The sequence below is a fragment of the Bombus flavifrons genome, chromosome 11, assembly GCF_040668555.2.
Source record: "Bombus flavifrons isolate JBK064 chromosome 11, iyBomFlav1_principal, whole genome shotgun sequence".
Classification (NCBI taxonomy): domain Eukaryota; kingdom Metazoa; phylum Arthropoda; class Insecta; order Hymenoptera; family Apidae; genus Bombus; species Bombus flavifrons.
The window spans coordinates 7,713,967-7,726,948 of record NC_138452.1 but is presented as its reverse complement, the minus strand read 5'-3'; the positions used below and the strand labels follow the sequence as shown (position 1 = coordinate 7,726,948).

At 27.5% G+C, this 12,982-nt stretch overlaps 6 protein-coding genes across 19 annotated transcripts; 3 read left to right on the top strand and 3 right to left on the bottom strand.

Moving 5' to 3' along the window:
• The first annotated feature begins 26 nt into the window (after positions 1–26).
• On the top strand, positions 27–1,767 carry Sptr (Sepiapterin reductase). The gene is made up of 4 exons (XM_069122869.1): positions 27–261; positions 338–651; positions 725–1,499; positions 1,569–1,767. The coding sequence occupies exons 1-3, from the start codon at positions 27–29 to the stop codon at positions 965–967; spliced, it is 792 nt and encodes a 263-aa protein (XP_068978970.1). The 3' UTR covers positions 968–1,499; positions 1,569–1,767.
• On the bottom strand, positions 74–3,411 carry LOC138184689 (probable peptidoglycan muropeptide transporter SLC46). 2 transcript variants are annotated; one of them, XM_069122857.1, is made up of 6 exons: positions 3,002–3,411; positions 2,584–2,844; positions 2,176–2,525; positions 1,833–2,112; positions 1,566–1,748; positions 74–1,487 (listed from the first exon to the last, which is right to left on the bottom strand). In XM_069122857.1, the coding sequence occupies exons 1-6, from the start codon at positions 3,039–3,041 to the stop codon at positions 1,249–1,251; spliced, it is 1,353 nt and encodes a 450-aa protein (XP_068978958.1). In that variant the 5' UTR covers positions 3,042–3,411; the 3' UTR covers positions 74–1,248. The 2 variants fall into 2 exon arrangements, with proteins under 2 accessions (XP_068978958.1, XP_068978957.1); XM_069122856.1 differs by having other exon boundaries at positions 3,092–3,411.
• Positions 3,412–3,563: 152 nt separating this feature from the next.
• On the top strand, positions 3,564–6,094 carry LOC138184691 (NADH-cytochrome b5 reductase-like). 8 transcript variants are annotated; one of them, XM_069122862.1, is made up of 6 exons: positions 3,905–4,167; positions 4,253–4,380; positions 4,598–4,953; positions 5,042–5,273; positions 5,415–5,626; positions 5,721–6,094. In XM_069122862.1, the coding sequence occupies exons 2-6, from the start codon at positions 4,367–4,369 to the stop codon at positions 5,906–5,908; spliced, it is 1,002 nt and encodes a 333-aa protein (XP_068978963.1). In that variant the 5' UTR covers positions 3,905–4,167; positions 4,253–4,366; the 3' UTR covers positions 5,909–6,094. The 8 variants fall into 8 exon arrangements, with proteins under 8 accessions (XP_068978966.1, XP_068978964.1, XP_068978967.1 ...); XM_069122865.1 differs by lacking the exons at positions 3,905–4,167; positions 4,253–4,380 and adding an exon at positions 3,564–3,660; XM_069122863.1 differs by lacking the exons at positions 3,905–4,167; positions 4,253–4,380 and adding an exon at positions 3,690–3,886.
• Fancl (E3 ubiquitin-protein ligase Fancl) lies at positions 5,277–7,750 on the bottom strand. Of its 2 annotated transcripts, XM_069122860.1 has the most exons (7): positions 7,310–7,750; positions 7,122–7,232; positions 6,772–7,019; positions 6,500–6,689; positions 6,159–6,389; positions 5,971–6,065; positions 5,612–5,753 (listed from the first exon to the last, which is right to left on the bottom strand). In XM_069122860.1, coding segments are annotated over exons 1-7 (1,194 nt in total). In that variant the 5' UTR covers positions 7,628–7,750; the 3' UTR covers positions 5,612–5,752. The 2 variants fall into 2 exon arrangements, with proteins under 2 accessions (XP_068978959.1, XP_068978961.1); XM_069122858.1 differs by having other exon boundaries at positions 5,277–6,065.
• A 430-nt stretch (positions 7,751–8,180) lies between these two features.
• On the top strand, positions 8,181–11,925 carry MFS16 (major facilitator superfamily transporter 16). Of its 5 annotated transcripts, XM_069122774.1 has the most exons (10): positions 8,181–8,312; positions 8,507–9,384; positions 9,462–9,540; positions 9,623–9,758; positions 9,831–10,187; positions 10,584–10,628; positions 10,839–11,040; positions 11,120–11,268; positions 11,422–11,724; positions 11,800–11,925. In XM_069122774.1, the coding sequence occupies exons 2-10, from the start codon at positions 9,108–9,110 to the stop codon at positions 11,860–11,862; spliced, it is 1,611 nt and encodes a 536-aa protein (XP_068978875.1). In that variant the 5' UTR covers positions 8,181–8,312; positions 8,507–9,107; the 3' UTR covers positions 11,863–11,925. The 5 variants fall into 5 exon arrangements, with proteins under 5 accessions (XP_068978875.1, XP_068978874.1, XP_068978876.1 ...); XM_069122773.1 differs by having other exon boundaries at positions 8,249–9,384; XM_069122776.1 differs by lacking the exon at positions 8,181–8,312 and having other exon boundaries at positions 9,243–9,384; positions 9,462–9,553.
• A 197-nt stretch (positions 11,926–12,122) lies between these two features.
• pen-2 (presenilin enhancer, gamma-secretase subunit) lies at positions 12,123–12,882 on the bottom strand. The gene is made up of 3 exons (XM_069122781.1): positions 12,599–12,882; positions 12,422–12,526; positions 12,123–12,353 (listed from the first exon to the last, which is right to left on the bottom strand). The coding sequence occupies exons 1-3, from the start codon at positions 12,657–12,659 to the stop codon at positions 12,214–12,216; spliced, it is 306 nt and encodes a 101-aa protein (XP_068978882.1). The 5' UTR covers positions 12,660–12,882; the 3' UTR covers positions 12,123–12,213.
• Positions 12,883–12,982: the final 100 nt, after the last annotated feature.

Here is a 12,982-nt window from a genome sequence, read left to right as displayed (position 1 = left end):
TAAAACAGAACTAAGGCTTTAAAAAAATGTCGATCAAAGTGTTATCAGGAAAGGTATTTTTAGTAGTCACTGGTGCAAGCCGTGGAATTGGAAAACAACTTGCAATATCTGTTGGTTCGATCCTAGAGAAAGGTTCACATATACTTTTATTAGCAACAAATCTGAATGCTTTGAAAGAAACAGCAAAAAATATTCCTACAAGTATATCTGTTGACACCGTTAGTGCTGATTTAGCTTTAGGAACAAAAGAACAATTACATGGTAAATACATACATTTCATACATATATTTTATACATAGGATAAATTGTACATATATTATAAATATATATTTTTTAGATATTGTAATGCAATCTTTAAAAAATCAGGTTTTAAGTCAATTTGATCGAGTAGTTGTGATACACAATGTTGGTACGATGGGACGTGTGAATCAATATACAAATGATCTGACTGACATTAATGTCTGGCATAATTATTATGACTTAAATGTTTTTATTCCTGCTATATTAAATGGAGTAATTATGCAAATATTCAATGAAAATACAAATACGGAAAAACTGGTTATAAACATTACATCATTGTTTGGTATACAACCAGGGAAATGCTTAGCTTACTATTGTTCAGGAAAAGCAGCACGGGAAATGATCTTTAAAGTAATATTTTATATTAGTATAAATGATTTATGTAATTTTTATTCTATATTTTTTAAATTTATGTATTGTGCAGGTGTTTGCATTAGAAAATCCAGAAATCAACGTCTTAAATTATTCACCAGGACCAGTTGAAACTGATATGTACTATGAAATTTGTAATGAAGTTGCTGACAAGCAAACTAAAACACAGTTCAATGATATGTTAACAAAAAAAACTGTTCTGACTTGTGAACAAACAGTTAATCGTCTTTTAACGGTTCTTAAAGAACAAAAGTATAAATCCGGTGATCACGTTGATTATTATGACGAGTTATAAATTGTATAAATTTATTGATACAGTTTATTTGTAATCCACTTATCATTTCTAAATTTCACAAAGCGAACAAATGAATATTTTAATAAACTGTTTATAGGGTTACTTCAAATGATTTACACTTTATTTGATATTGTTGTTACATTATAAAAGTGTACAAACAGTATGCTATATATATACAAACTAATATTATAAAATGTTTGTACTGGAAGATACTACGTTCTCCCATTATAACCTTGTGATTACTGTAACAATTCTTTAGAATAAACATCTTTTATCGAAGTTTATGATAATAATTCATTATTTTGTCTCAATGATGCATATCTTATAGAGTCAGCTCTTGCATTTTGAATTTGTATGTTTACTAAAATAAGTGTTACAATAGCATAAATTCCTACAGAAACTAACCAAACTGGCAGTGGATATATGGGTGGCATAAAATGTAAATAAATCAAATTGTACAAAGGAGCTGCCACCAATGGAGTTAATATTTCAATAGATACTGTCATGGAAAATATTTTACCTACAGAATTTTGTAAATATTATCCTCACAATCTCATACTGAAAACTTATACTTTCTTTCTTATTTAACAATATTTACCAGTATCCTCTGATGGCACTGACTTGGATATTATAGTACGGATCATAGGACTAGTGATGCCACCAAACATTCCTACAACTGCAGACAGGTACATATGCCAAGGTTTCAATGTAAAACTGTGTACTAGACAACCACTCAAAGAAGACAATAATGACAATATAGCTGTCACTTCTTCAGAAAGTCCTATGAAAATATTTCTCTACTCAAACATTTTAATTATCAAACTTTCTAAAAATATTTGATGTACATACAAATTTTAATTTATACCTCCATATGTTACAAAAAGTTTTACTCCAAATATTATACCAAGAATTGAAAATATAATATTTGTAGCTAAATAAATAGAATATTTATTTACATCCCAACCAAGTCTGGCAGTTGCAAATAAAAAGCCAATGGTCATATCTCCTTGTAAAGCAATAACCATTAAAATAATGCTAGCTATACAACACCAAACTATATATCGATCAAAACCATTACGTTTTTTTGTACATGTACTTATAAGTTTCCTGACCAAATGTATATCGAACAAACTTTTTACAGTTATCTACAAACATTAAAAAGATATTAATAACAACAGCATATATACAAGACATTACAAAATACATACTGAATTTGTGCTGCATATAGTCTCAGGAACTAAAAAAAAAATATGCAATCCTGCTACAATGCAACAAATAGTAGCAATAGCAAATACAACTGTATATCCATATGCTCGAAAGATAACAGGACCTGTTAATATACCAGTCAAAATACCAACAGATATCAGAGCTTCCATCCAAGCTAATTGCCAGCCTCTTTCTTGTTCATTTGATATATCAGTGAGATAACATATAGTACCTAATAAAATTATGCCAAATCCTCCACAACATGCATATGGAATATATGCAATTAATAAAAACCATGGATTGACATCCCAAACACTCATGAAGGAAAGAAGAAGATACATTAATGATATGCCTATGACATAAATCACACATTGAATACATGTGTATTTTTTAAAGCACATAATACTAACCGACATAGCCAGGCAACATGATAGACTTCCTTCCATAAATGTCACTCCATGGTCCCAAAAACAAAGATAAAAAAGCAGGTATGACACTTTCAATAATTGATTTTGTCATTAAAATTAAACTGGCTTTGGGTTGCACTTGAGCATCTATTTTCAAGGCCTCTGCGGAACTACTATTTTCATGTAATAGTAAACATTCTGTTTTATTTATATTTAATACTATACTACAAGTACGATACACTACTAAATCTGTTAAAATATTACCTACAATTCAAATCAAAGTAATGTCAATTACAATTCACTTTATAGCTTACTCATTTAAATATATTAATAAGCTAATAAATGAAATTTCATGCAAATATTTATTTTACACATGAAATAAAAATATATGGAAGAGAATAATGGTTTGATATCTTCTTACATATGTTAAATATCTTGTACATGATATTTATACATGACATGATATAATCTAATTAACATTCAAATGATATGTAAAATATATCAAAATTACTTGATATTGCTTGAGCAGTTATTAGTATCATCATAGATGGTTGTACAAGCATATAACGCTTCCATCCTGTGATCGCGTTTTCCATCTTATATTTTAAAAATTGTGTTATAAATAATAATACCACAACAGTATAAATTGATATCATATAAAAATACTGGTTGTGCTATACAGTAGTATAATATTAGACTATTAAAATATTTGATTTAATTTAAAAAATGTAATTCTTTGAACCACACAAACATAATTAACAATGTTCGAAACTTTATATCTTTTTCAGTATTGTTCCTTATCTCTTTGTACGAATCATTTTCGTATGCTTCGTCATCTTTTATAATTGACAGATCATTTTACTTCATTGATTACCACATGATATTTCGATATGTCAGAAATTGTATTTTTTGTTTCAATAAACTGTATTTTTTGATTATCCTACCGTAATCTTTATATAATAAAAAAAAATGTGACACTTTTATATATGCTAATTATGTATGTATATGCCACTTATATAAAACTGTATGTGTATCATTTCTGACATTTGAACAGCTGACTGCAGATAGTTTATACACTATGTATTTATTTAATGCAAAGGACAAACATAACATATTTCAAAAAAATTGTTCACGTTAACACGTATAGTATAGTAGAAAGTAGAAAGTATATCAATACTTTTATTCAATACAATGTAATACAAAGTAAAGATTTTTGAAGAATAAATATATGTAGTCACGTGGTATAAATACATATGCATTAAATGATATTGAAATGATAGTCATCGTATCAATAAAGATTTTGCAAGTATGAAAGAACAAATTTGTTAATAAAGAATATTATTTATTACATTTCTAGCACAAGATTATTTTATTAAAATCTAATAATATGAAATAGAAAAAATTATTTCGTATTTTGCACAATTTTAATTTCGTAACCAGTTTATTAAATATACAGAGTGTCTCAGACTTAAACGACCAAACTACAGAGCTTAATCTATGGGCAAAAAGATGAAAAATATGTTATATAAATTTGTTAATAAACACTTTGTTACAGAGTTATAAAGAAATATTGTACGCGTAAAATAGGTAACGACGCAGTCATTGAAATCCAGCAAAATTCTCTTTGTAAAACTTTGTAATGTAATTAATTTCATTGTTTATTGATATAAAGCCTGTATCCAAGTACAAGGACAACATTTTGAAGTGAGGAATTAAAGATGCTAATCATTTTTATTATATCATATACTATGTTTTATAACTATTAACAACACGGAATTGTTACCACATGATAATAAACATGTAATTATGCTGACACAATAATACAGTCAACTTTTGTATGCTGCGACAAAAAATGTGTCGTTACATGTTTCATGTGTACAATATTTCTTTATAATTTTGCAACAAAGCATTTATTAACAATATTACCTATTTCATGCATACTATATTTCTTTGTAATTTTGCAACAAAGCATTTACTAACACATTTTTATAAAATTTTTTCATCTTTTTACTTGTAGATTAAGTTCACACAGTGTGACCACTGATGTTTGGAATACCCTGTATGCATATAAGACAACAAATACAAAATTGAAATTGGTTTTATCAGTCTTATATAGTATGTTTACTGATAACAATAATGAAGATAGTAGACCAGTAACACCATCACAGGAAGATTGTTGCCACAGTGCATGTGATCCTTGTATTTTTGATATACATAAAAAATTACTCGAAGAATATGAAAGAAAGAAGAAGCAGAATATAAAAATCAACAACAGATCAAATGTATTACATTTATATGAGTACAGAAATTTTGTGGTTTCTGGTATACAGGAAATATCTGAATATTATATTTTACTTGTTTTGAAATATAATGGTATATAATTTTTTATTTTTAAATATATTATTTATAAAAATTATTTACAATTGTTTATAATATTAATAATTATTTACTTCTTTTACAGAAAATAATTATAAAGATTACAGTATATTAATTGATCCAGGACAATATGTTATATTACATTTACATGATGCTGCCAAACCATACACACCAATTTCTTTCACAGATGATTCTATTGAATTCCTAATTAGAATTTATCCAAATGGAAAATTTAGTCAATATCTAGAAAACATAAAAGTAGGTGATACAGTTCGTATTAGAGGACCATATGGAAATTTTAAATATGAAAGCAATAGGTATGCAAATTATGAAATTATATATTTTGTTTAATTATCTTTTTGCTTAATATAAATTTATAACATATAATTTTTGGTATTACTAATACAAAATGGATGGTAGAGAGAATATTATTTTAAATATACTGAATGTTTTTCCAGTTTTCAAACAATTATTATGTTTAGTATGGGATCTGGGATAACTGCAGTTTATCCTATAGCAAAATCAATTGTTGACAATGAATCAGAAGAGACAAAGATTCATCTCATTGGAGGATTTAAAAACATATTGCAGATTCCCCTAAAAAAGGAACTACAAACCTTATCAGATTATTGGAACTTCAAGTGTACATTGCACATATCACAATTGCAAAGTAAGTAATTTTTTTAAATAAATTTTTTTTCTACTATAAAAACATATCACATTTTTATGTAATTAAAAATACTTTCTTGTATTTTATATTTTAGATCTTTGCAATCTCCATGGTATAGATGTAAAATCTGGAAGATTAAATGAGAAATCAATCTTTGAAATACTTCAAGATAAAATAGCTAGTACTACATTAATCTTAATATGTGGCTCTAGTCATTTTAATAAATCTGTTGTACAGTGGGTAAAATGCATGAATTATATACATATACACGTGTTTGAATGAAAATACATGAGTCACAGAAAAGATCATTATGTTATGTAGTTTTTGTAATTTAATTGTATTACCATTTAATGTGACATGATATGCTCTCTTTGCAGTTGGGGCATGAACCATGAATATGATCAAATATAACATGATTTCCAGCAATCGCTTGTAACCACTGAAAATAAAATAAATTTATAAATATTATATGAGACCTGAATAATTAATTAAAAGTTATCTCTATAATCCTTTTTCATGTATACAAACATACCTGCAATAAACAAGATGTATGGAAATGTTTCCTACATTTTTCATTATTACAAATCTTATCAGGCAGAGTCATATTCTCTAATTTTAGGGAAAAACAAATACAACATTCTTCATCAGCAACAACAACATTGTAATCTTCGACAGCTTCCTTCTTCATTTCCTGTTTAGGAAATATGTCTATATCTAATAACATCATTAAATTATTTATAATATCACAACTTGGATTCCATTTCTGAAAAAGTATTATGGTACTTATATTACATACTTCAACATATTTTAATGCTATTATTTTACAATATTATTATAATGTAAAACTAGCAATATACTTCAAATATTACACACATATAAATTCTTAGAAACTAGTTCTGTCATTGATTCAACTTCAGTATCACTACCCATAAATTTAATTTCTGGCAAATCCATATGATTCAAAGGATCTATTTTAATGAACATTGATAAAGATGGTGTTAAGTAAATTCGTCGATAAAGATGGCTTGGTTTTGGAGGCAATGGATCTATTACCCAGCAGTTCCTATTCATTTGGAAATAACAGCAATGTTAAATTAGAAATTGAGGAGAAGATTGAAAATAAATGTTCTTGTCTATGTTCTTACTGATCAATTCGCTTCAAATTTGACCATGATTTCTCAAGCATTTCTACTTGTAATCTAAGTTTATTTCTGGCTATATTTAATGTTGATATATTCTTTTCGAAAGGCCCAAGAGAAGGTATTTCAGGTAAATCTGAATAAACAACTGTCCATGGACACGTTCTATGGCTTGTTTTCTGCAATCTTACAGCCACATTGTTCAAAGATAATTCAATTATATCTATCGTATTATTAGCTGATACTTTAATTCCCTATAATAATGTGATTTCAACATTTACAACATTTAATTATTGCCTGAGATTTGGACACATAAGAATTATTTTTAACAATAATTGTATAAATTTTTCACGTACGGATGGTATCTGAAGTAAATTTCTTAATTCTGCTACCATTTCGATTGCTTGGTCATTTACTGCATCATATTCATAATTTTCAATAACATGGCTAGAGTCGATGAAACTACTCTGTTTGGAAAATATTGTTACATATATGATACATAAATAAGATATAAATAGTTGTTACAAAGAATTATCACACTCACGATTAGCAATTGTAATTGTTTTAGAAATGTTGATACTTTAGTGACATTATGCATTAAATCTTTCACTTTATCACTAAATCCTTCATTTCGTATGAATGCAATTTCTTTACCAAAATTAATTTCTGCATTAGACAGTAATGGATAATTATGCACAATCAATTTTAGCCTAATTCGCATATTTCGTCCCGAGATGCATGGAACTTCTAAAAATCCTTTCCATGTCATTGGTCTTTTAGAAATTAATATCATTTCTGGATGCCATTGAATCATAGATTTATAATCGTTGTTAATCATTATGGTAAATTTATTACTTTTCATTCTTCTTGTCTATATAAATTATAAGATATAACATTGTATATGACATCTACCGCCTTCACAAAAGTATGTTATACCACAAACAAAATGCAAATAGATTTGATATCCAATGCACTTTTATATTATGTGATGATAACAAAGTATAGTACAACGTACAATATTCTAATTTAGCGGTCAATGCTCAGTTGTGTTAAAATCTATAACTGGAAGTTAAACTAAATAGTAAACCTATATAGTGAAACTCCAATGTCACTAGTCGATAACCAATAGTTGCAGCCGTAGCAATGAAATTATGTTTATGTTTACTATCTTACCTCATTGGACAGAACTGTAGATCAATCATAAAATTAATTTTATTTTGATTTATTGCATGAATTTATTAGTTTAATATATCAGAATTAAGTTGAATTTATGTTTATAAACAGTTTGTAATATAATTGTAATTTCAAGAATTGTTTCGTATAATTTATATTATATTTTATATTACATTATTGAACTTTCAAATACAAGTTTTTAGACATTGTAATATTGTAAATTTATACTTATGCATGTTGTATAATTTGTAATACATCAAATTAAAATTTAAGTAACCTTGAAGATTTTAATACTTTGTCAATATGCATAGATAAGACATCATGTATATATACGTATATACGTACTACGTATGCATATTTTAAATTTCCCATATGTAAGTACGTAAACATCATTTGTCATTATCGCTAGTAAACATTCCATTTAGTTTAAAATAAAACTATATTCCATGTAATTGTTTAAAGACAGTGAAAATGTAATTATAGTGTATCGTAACATAGACAAAGTCAATTATGTTATAAACACGTATTCGTGATATCATGTACTTCTGCAACATTCCTTTCATTGTAGGTTATGAGTCATAGCCTATTTTTTTACGGAATTTACTGTCTACTTCCTGTAAAAAAGTCATTCTGTCATTGCTAGCTAAAAATGTTGAATACAATAAAAATATCAATGAAGACAGAAAATACAGAAAAAAGGTGACACCGAAAAAATTAAGAATAAAAGTAAAGTATACATATTGATATTATAGTTCATATAATATTCATAATTGTCGTAACACAATAAGGATCACAGTGTAGTTAAGAAAAACATTGTGAAACTTTTATTGTTGTATTATATATATTGAAATAATTATGTATTATTAATACTAAATTTTTGTGGGAGTGATTAATTTCATAAACAGAAGTAACTTTGAAAGAACACAATACTATCTTTAATTGTGACCAAAGTATTAATATATGACTAAAGATATTATCTATATAATTTTAAATGATATAAATAAAAAGTATTTTGTTGATTTGTAGAAAGAGAAAAATTGAAGATAAAAGATACAAAATACTTAAAGTAATAATTTTATATAATAAACTTCAAGATATTTTTAATACCTATAATAAATTAATTATAGTAAAAGCTATTGATAATAGCGAAGAAAATATATTTAACAAATATGACCAGCCCATTAAGAGATCAACCATGGGGTTTGCAAGTTATTGAAAATACATTTGTGAAATGCTGTGCTCATAGTCGTGTCAATCGAATGACATGGCATCAAGGTGTTATTTTAGCACTCACATATTTAGCATATACCTGTTACCATATGACACGAAAGCCCATGTCCGTTGTAAAAAATGTGTTGAGTTTCAACTGTAGCACTTTATCACCACCCCCAAACTTTTTAATCAACACTAGTAATCAAGATACATGGTGCGATTGGGCTCCATTTGGTAAGTATAATATTAGCATAACTTCCCAATTTAAAGTGATTTGGATATGTATAACTTATGTCTCTTATTTTAAATAGATACTGCAGATGCTCCAGCATTACTGGGCATTTTGGACTCTGCATTCCTGTTTGCATATGCAGCAGCCATGTTCCTCAGGTGACATATTGAAGTGAGCTTATTTATGAGATTGGAGATCATAAAGATTATTTTGATAGTAATTTTACATTTTTATGTGCAGTGGTTTTATAGCAGAAAGAGCAAATCTACGATATTTTCTTGCATTTGGGATGCTTGCATCTGGTATATCTTGTTATCTCTTTGGTATTGCTAAGCCATACAATATTCATAGTTTATGGTATTTTGTTCTGGTTCAAGTAAGTGTATGCAAATGATTCATTACTTGTATAAATTTATTTTAGATAATCATAAATTATTATCATATTTAGGCCATTGGTGGTGTCTTTCAAACATCCGGTTGGCCAGGTGTAGTTACAGTTGTAGGAAATTGGTTTGGAAAAGCAAAAAGAGGATTGATCTTTGGAATATGGAATTCTCATACATCATTAGGCAATATTTTGGGCAGTTTAATAGCTGCCAAATTTGTAGAATCTGATTGGGGTCTAAGTTTCATGGTACCTGGAATAATAATGGGCTTTACAGGATTTATAATATTTTTATTTCTAGTACCAAATCCTACAGACATAGGATGTGCACCACCTGCCCCACTTAGATATAGAAAATTTGAGGCTGCCCATAGTTCAGATGAAGGAAGTAATGCAGATGATTGTGAAAATGTACACAATGTAAGTTAAATATATTCTTTAGTGAAGTTTTTATTTACTTTTTAGCATGTTATGCACTACTAATAGCATTTTGTAATTATTATTGTCTGTACTAGCACTGGAATGCAAACATCAAACTTTTTCGAATATTTCATGTATTAATATCATATGTTATAAAATAATTAGCAGATAATATTAGCATTTCACTTTCTTTTATTTCAATAATTGAATATGTAGATGTTTGATAATAATTGCTTTTTATTCAAATAGTCATTAATTATTTAATCTCATAACATTAAGTGAAACTGTAATTAGTTATTCATTAGATTTTTGTGTTTATACCTGTTTTATATTTACATATATTTTTTTTTGCACATATTGTATGCTCACTAAAAATGATTCATTTACTGTACTTAGCGTCTCACTTATCGTTGTGCCTACCGCGAACAAGTCGATATTGATGTAAGTGCATGCTTCATTTTTTTATGTAATTAATGTTATACTTCATATAACTACATTAACACAAATAGCGTTTCAGTGTTTGTAGTATTTTAATATTTAGATTATTTCTTTGGTATCTTTTTTATAATATATTTAAATTTTGTATGCATATACTCTATCAATACTTTTCTTATATTCCTTTGAATATTTATAAAAAGCTTATTTTGTAAGGACATCGAAAATGGACGATCTGAAACTAGTCCAATATTACCAAGGCATAGACATATACAAGAGAATCATAGAGGAAATGCAATTGGATTCATACAAGCTATGATGATACCTGGAGTCGTAGAATATTCTCTCTCTTTATTTTTTGCAAAACTTGTAAGCTATACATTCCTATATTGGTTACCATTGTATATTGCAGCTTCAAGTTAGTATTCTTCAAATTATAATTAAAAATTGTATATATTATGCTAAAATATTATTTAACTATTTTTGTTCATTTTTAGCTACTTACAGCACAACATTAAGTGCAGATCTTTCTACTTTGTTTGATGTTGGTGGCATAATGGGTGCAATAGCAGCTGGTGTTCTGTCTGATTATACTGGAAAAAGTGCTCTAACATGTGCAGTCATGTTTGGATTTGCAGTTCCAATGGTATATAACTTTTTTAAATCAAGAATTTATAAATAACTTATATAAGTAACATAAAATGTTAATAATCTGTAGCAACTTAAGATTTAAATATCATTATTAGATTAATAATTATTTATTTCTATAGAGTATAATTTTGTGTAATTCACTATATAGTTATTCCTATATGACTACATTGGGAGTACTGGTTGGACAATCAACATAGTATTGTTACTAATAGCTGGTTTATTAGTAAATGGACCATATGCATTGATAACAACTGCAGTATCTGCTGAACTAGGAACCCATCCCAGTTTGGGAAACAATTCTAAAGCTTTAGCTACAGTTACTGCAATTATTGATGGTACAGGCAGTATTGGAGCTGCTGTAGGTCCACTGTTAGCAGGAGTGGTAGCTCGTTGGGCTGGTTGGCATAATGTGTTTTATATGCTCATGGTTGCTGACATGTTGGCATTATTGGTAATCTTACTCAAGATCAAATACCTAATAAATAACCAATATTCCAATTTTTTAATGTAACATGTACTGTTTTAGCTTTTATCAAGGTTAGTTTACAGAGATTTACAACTATATAGACGACGGCGGAGGGCCATTTAATTTTATTCTCATACATTAAGTAAAAGATAATGGACATATACGTAAATAAACAAATTCTTCAAATATGTATTTGAATTTTAACTTTTTTATAAATGACATTAAATGTATAATAAAGTATTGCACTTTATGTTTAATCATGTCAAATTATATATATTTAAAATGGATGTATTATTAAGTTCTAGAAATAGTTAACACCAGTGCACCTGAATAAACAGTATATTTTTACAACTAAGACTATTGTTATCTAATAAAATGCCAAGAAGAAAGAAACAATTTTATTTCACAAATTAAAAATGTATATTATAATAAGTCACTCATAAACAATTAAATAAAAATAAGTATATCTTAACATCAAGGAATGCCAGTTGGAATTATGTAACTAATAGAATCTGCAAATTCACCCCATGCTGCTCTTTGTGTCTGAAATGTAACGATCCATGCTAAAAGAGCAGCTGACCATATAGTTGCTCCAATTGCAGAAAATATTACATCTGAAAATTAATATGAACAAAATATATGTTATATATTAGACAGTGGTGTTATAAAAAATATGATCTACATCTCTTAATTTGTTTTTGTTCCTCGTAATGCGGTTCAACAAAGGCTTCTTTTGCAAACCAAATAGCATTCACAGCCCAAAGAAACGGTAGAAAAACAAATCCAGCTACAAAATAAAACAAAACATTTACATATATCTATATAAATGAAACAGTGCAATTAAAAATATGTAGCTTACCTCTAAAATACCATTTACAAAGATACAATTTTTTGTCATTCGGTATTTTTGACAAATCCATCGTATCAACAATCTGAAAATTATAACCTATATCTTTGTTACATCAGATACACAAATGTGGAACGCAACGTTAGTTTAATTTATCTGCATATATCTCAAAAAATTGTTCGAGGTGTTAATAAGAGCGAGAAGATATGCGAAAAAATGTAATAAAAAGCGCATTCGTTACATGTCAAACTAAAATTTAATATTTTCTTTCAAGTGGAAATGTTACTACATTTTCTCGATAGATGGAGCAGTTACATAGTTAAAAAAGAAAGAAAGATAGAAAGACGTATCTTAATTGTTCTCATAAGAAATGTACTGAACAAAAATATACCGTGG

What these genes read in the sequence shown, in the direction of transcription:
- Sptr (XM_069122869.1), top strand. Translation starts at nt 27, where the DNA reads ATGTCGATCAAAGTGTTATCAGGAAAGGTATTTTTAGTAGTCACTGGT. An exon ending in AACAAAAGAACAATTACATG is followed by an intron (nt 262 to 337) that starts GTAAATACATAC and finishes TATATTTTTTAG; the next exon opens with ATATTGTAATGCAATCTTTA. An exon ending in CACGGGAAATGATCTTTAAA is followed by an intron (nt 652 to 724) that starts GTAATATTTTAT and finishes TGTATTGTGCAG; the next exon opens with GTGTTTGCATTAGAAAATCC.
- LOC138184689 (XM_069122856.1), bottom strand. Translation starts at nt 3,236, where the DNA reads ATGATATCAATTTATACTGTTGTGGTATTATTATTTATAACACAATTT. An exon ending in AACTGCTCAAGCAATATCAA is followed by an intron (nt 2,845 to 3,091) that starts GTAATTTTGATA and finishes TTTGAATTGTAG; the next exon opens with GTAATATTTTAACAGATTTA. An exon ending in ACTTTTTGTAACATATGGAG is followed by an intron (nt 1,749 to 1,832) that starts GTATAAATTAAA and finishes ATATTTTCATAG; the next exon opens with GACTTTCTGAAGAAGTGACA.
- LOC138184691 (XM_069122862.1), top strand. An exon ending in TTTAAATATGAAAGCAATAG is followed by an intron (nt 5,274 to 5,414) that starts GTATGCAAATTA and finishes ATGTTTTTCCAG; the next exon opens with TTTTCAAACAATTATTATGT. An exon ending in GCACATATCACAATTGCAAA is followed by an intron (nt 5,627 to 5,720) that starts GTAAGTAATTTT and finishes TTTATATTTTAG; the next exon opens with ATCTTTGCAATCTCCATGGT.
- Fancl (XM_069122858.1), bottom strand. Translation starts at nt 7,627, where the DNA reads ATGAAAAGTAATAAATTTACCATAATGATTAACAACGATTATAAATCT. An exon ending in ATTTACTTCAGATACCATCC is followed by an intron (nt 7,020 to 7,121) that starts GTACGTGAAAAA and finishes ACATTATTATAG; the next exon opens with GGAATTAAAGTATCAGCTAA. An exon ending in ATACATCTTGTTTATTGCAG is followed by an intron (nt 6,066 to 6,158) that starts GTATGTTTGTAT and finishes TTTTATTTTCAG; the next exon opens with TGGTTACAAGCGATTGCTGG.
- MFS16 (XM_069122774.1), top strand. Translation starts at nt 9,108, where the DNA reads ATGACCAGCCCATTAAGAGATCAACCATGGGGTTTGCAAGTTATTGAA. An exon ending in GTGCGATTGGGCTCCATTTG is followed by an intron (nt 9,385 to 9,461) that starts GTAAGTATAATA and finishes TATTTTAAATAG; the next exon opens with ATACTGCAGATGCTCCAGCA. An exon ending in CTGACATGTTGGCATTATTG is followed by an intron (nt 11,725 to 11,799) that starts GTAATCTTACTC and finishes GTACTGTTTTAG; the next exon opens with CTTTTATCAAGGTTAGTTTA.
- pen-2 (XM_069122781.1), bottom strand. Translation starts at nt 12,659, where the DNA reads ATGGATTTGTCAAAAATACCGAATGACAAAAAATTGTATCTTTGTAAA. An exon ending in TTGTAAATGGTATTTTAGAG is followed by an intron (nt 12,527 to 12,598) that starts GTAAGCTACATA and finishes TTTATTTTGTAG; the next exon opens with CTGGATTTGTTTTTCTACCG. An exon ending in ACAAAAACAAATTAAGAGAT is followed by an intron (nt 12,354 to 12,421) that starts GTAGATCATATT and finishes ATTAATTTTCAG; the next exon opens with ATGTAATATTTTCTGCAATT.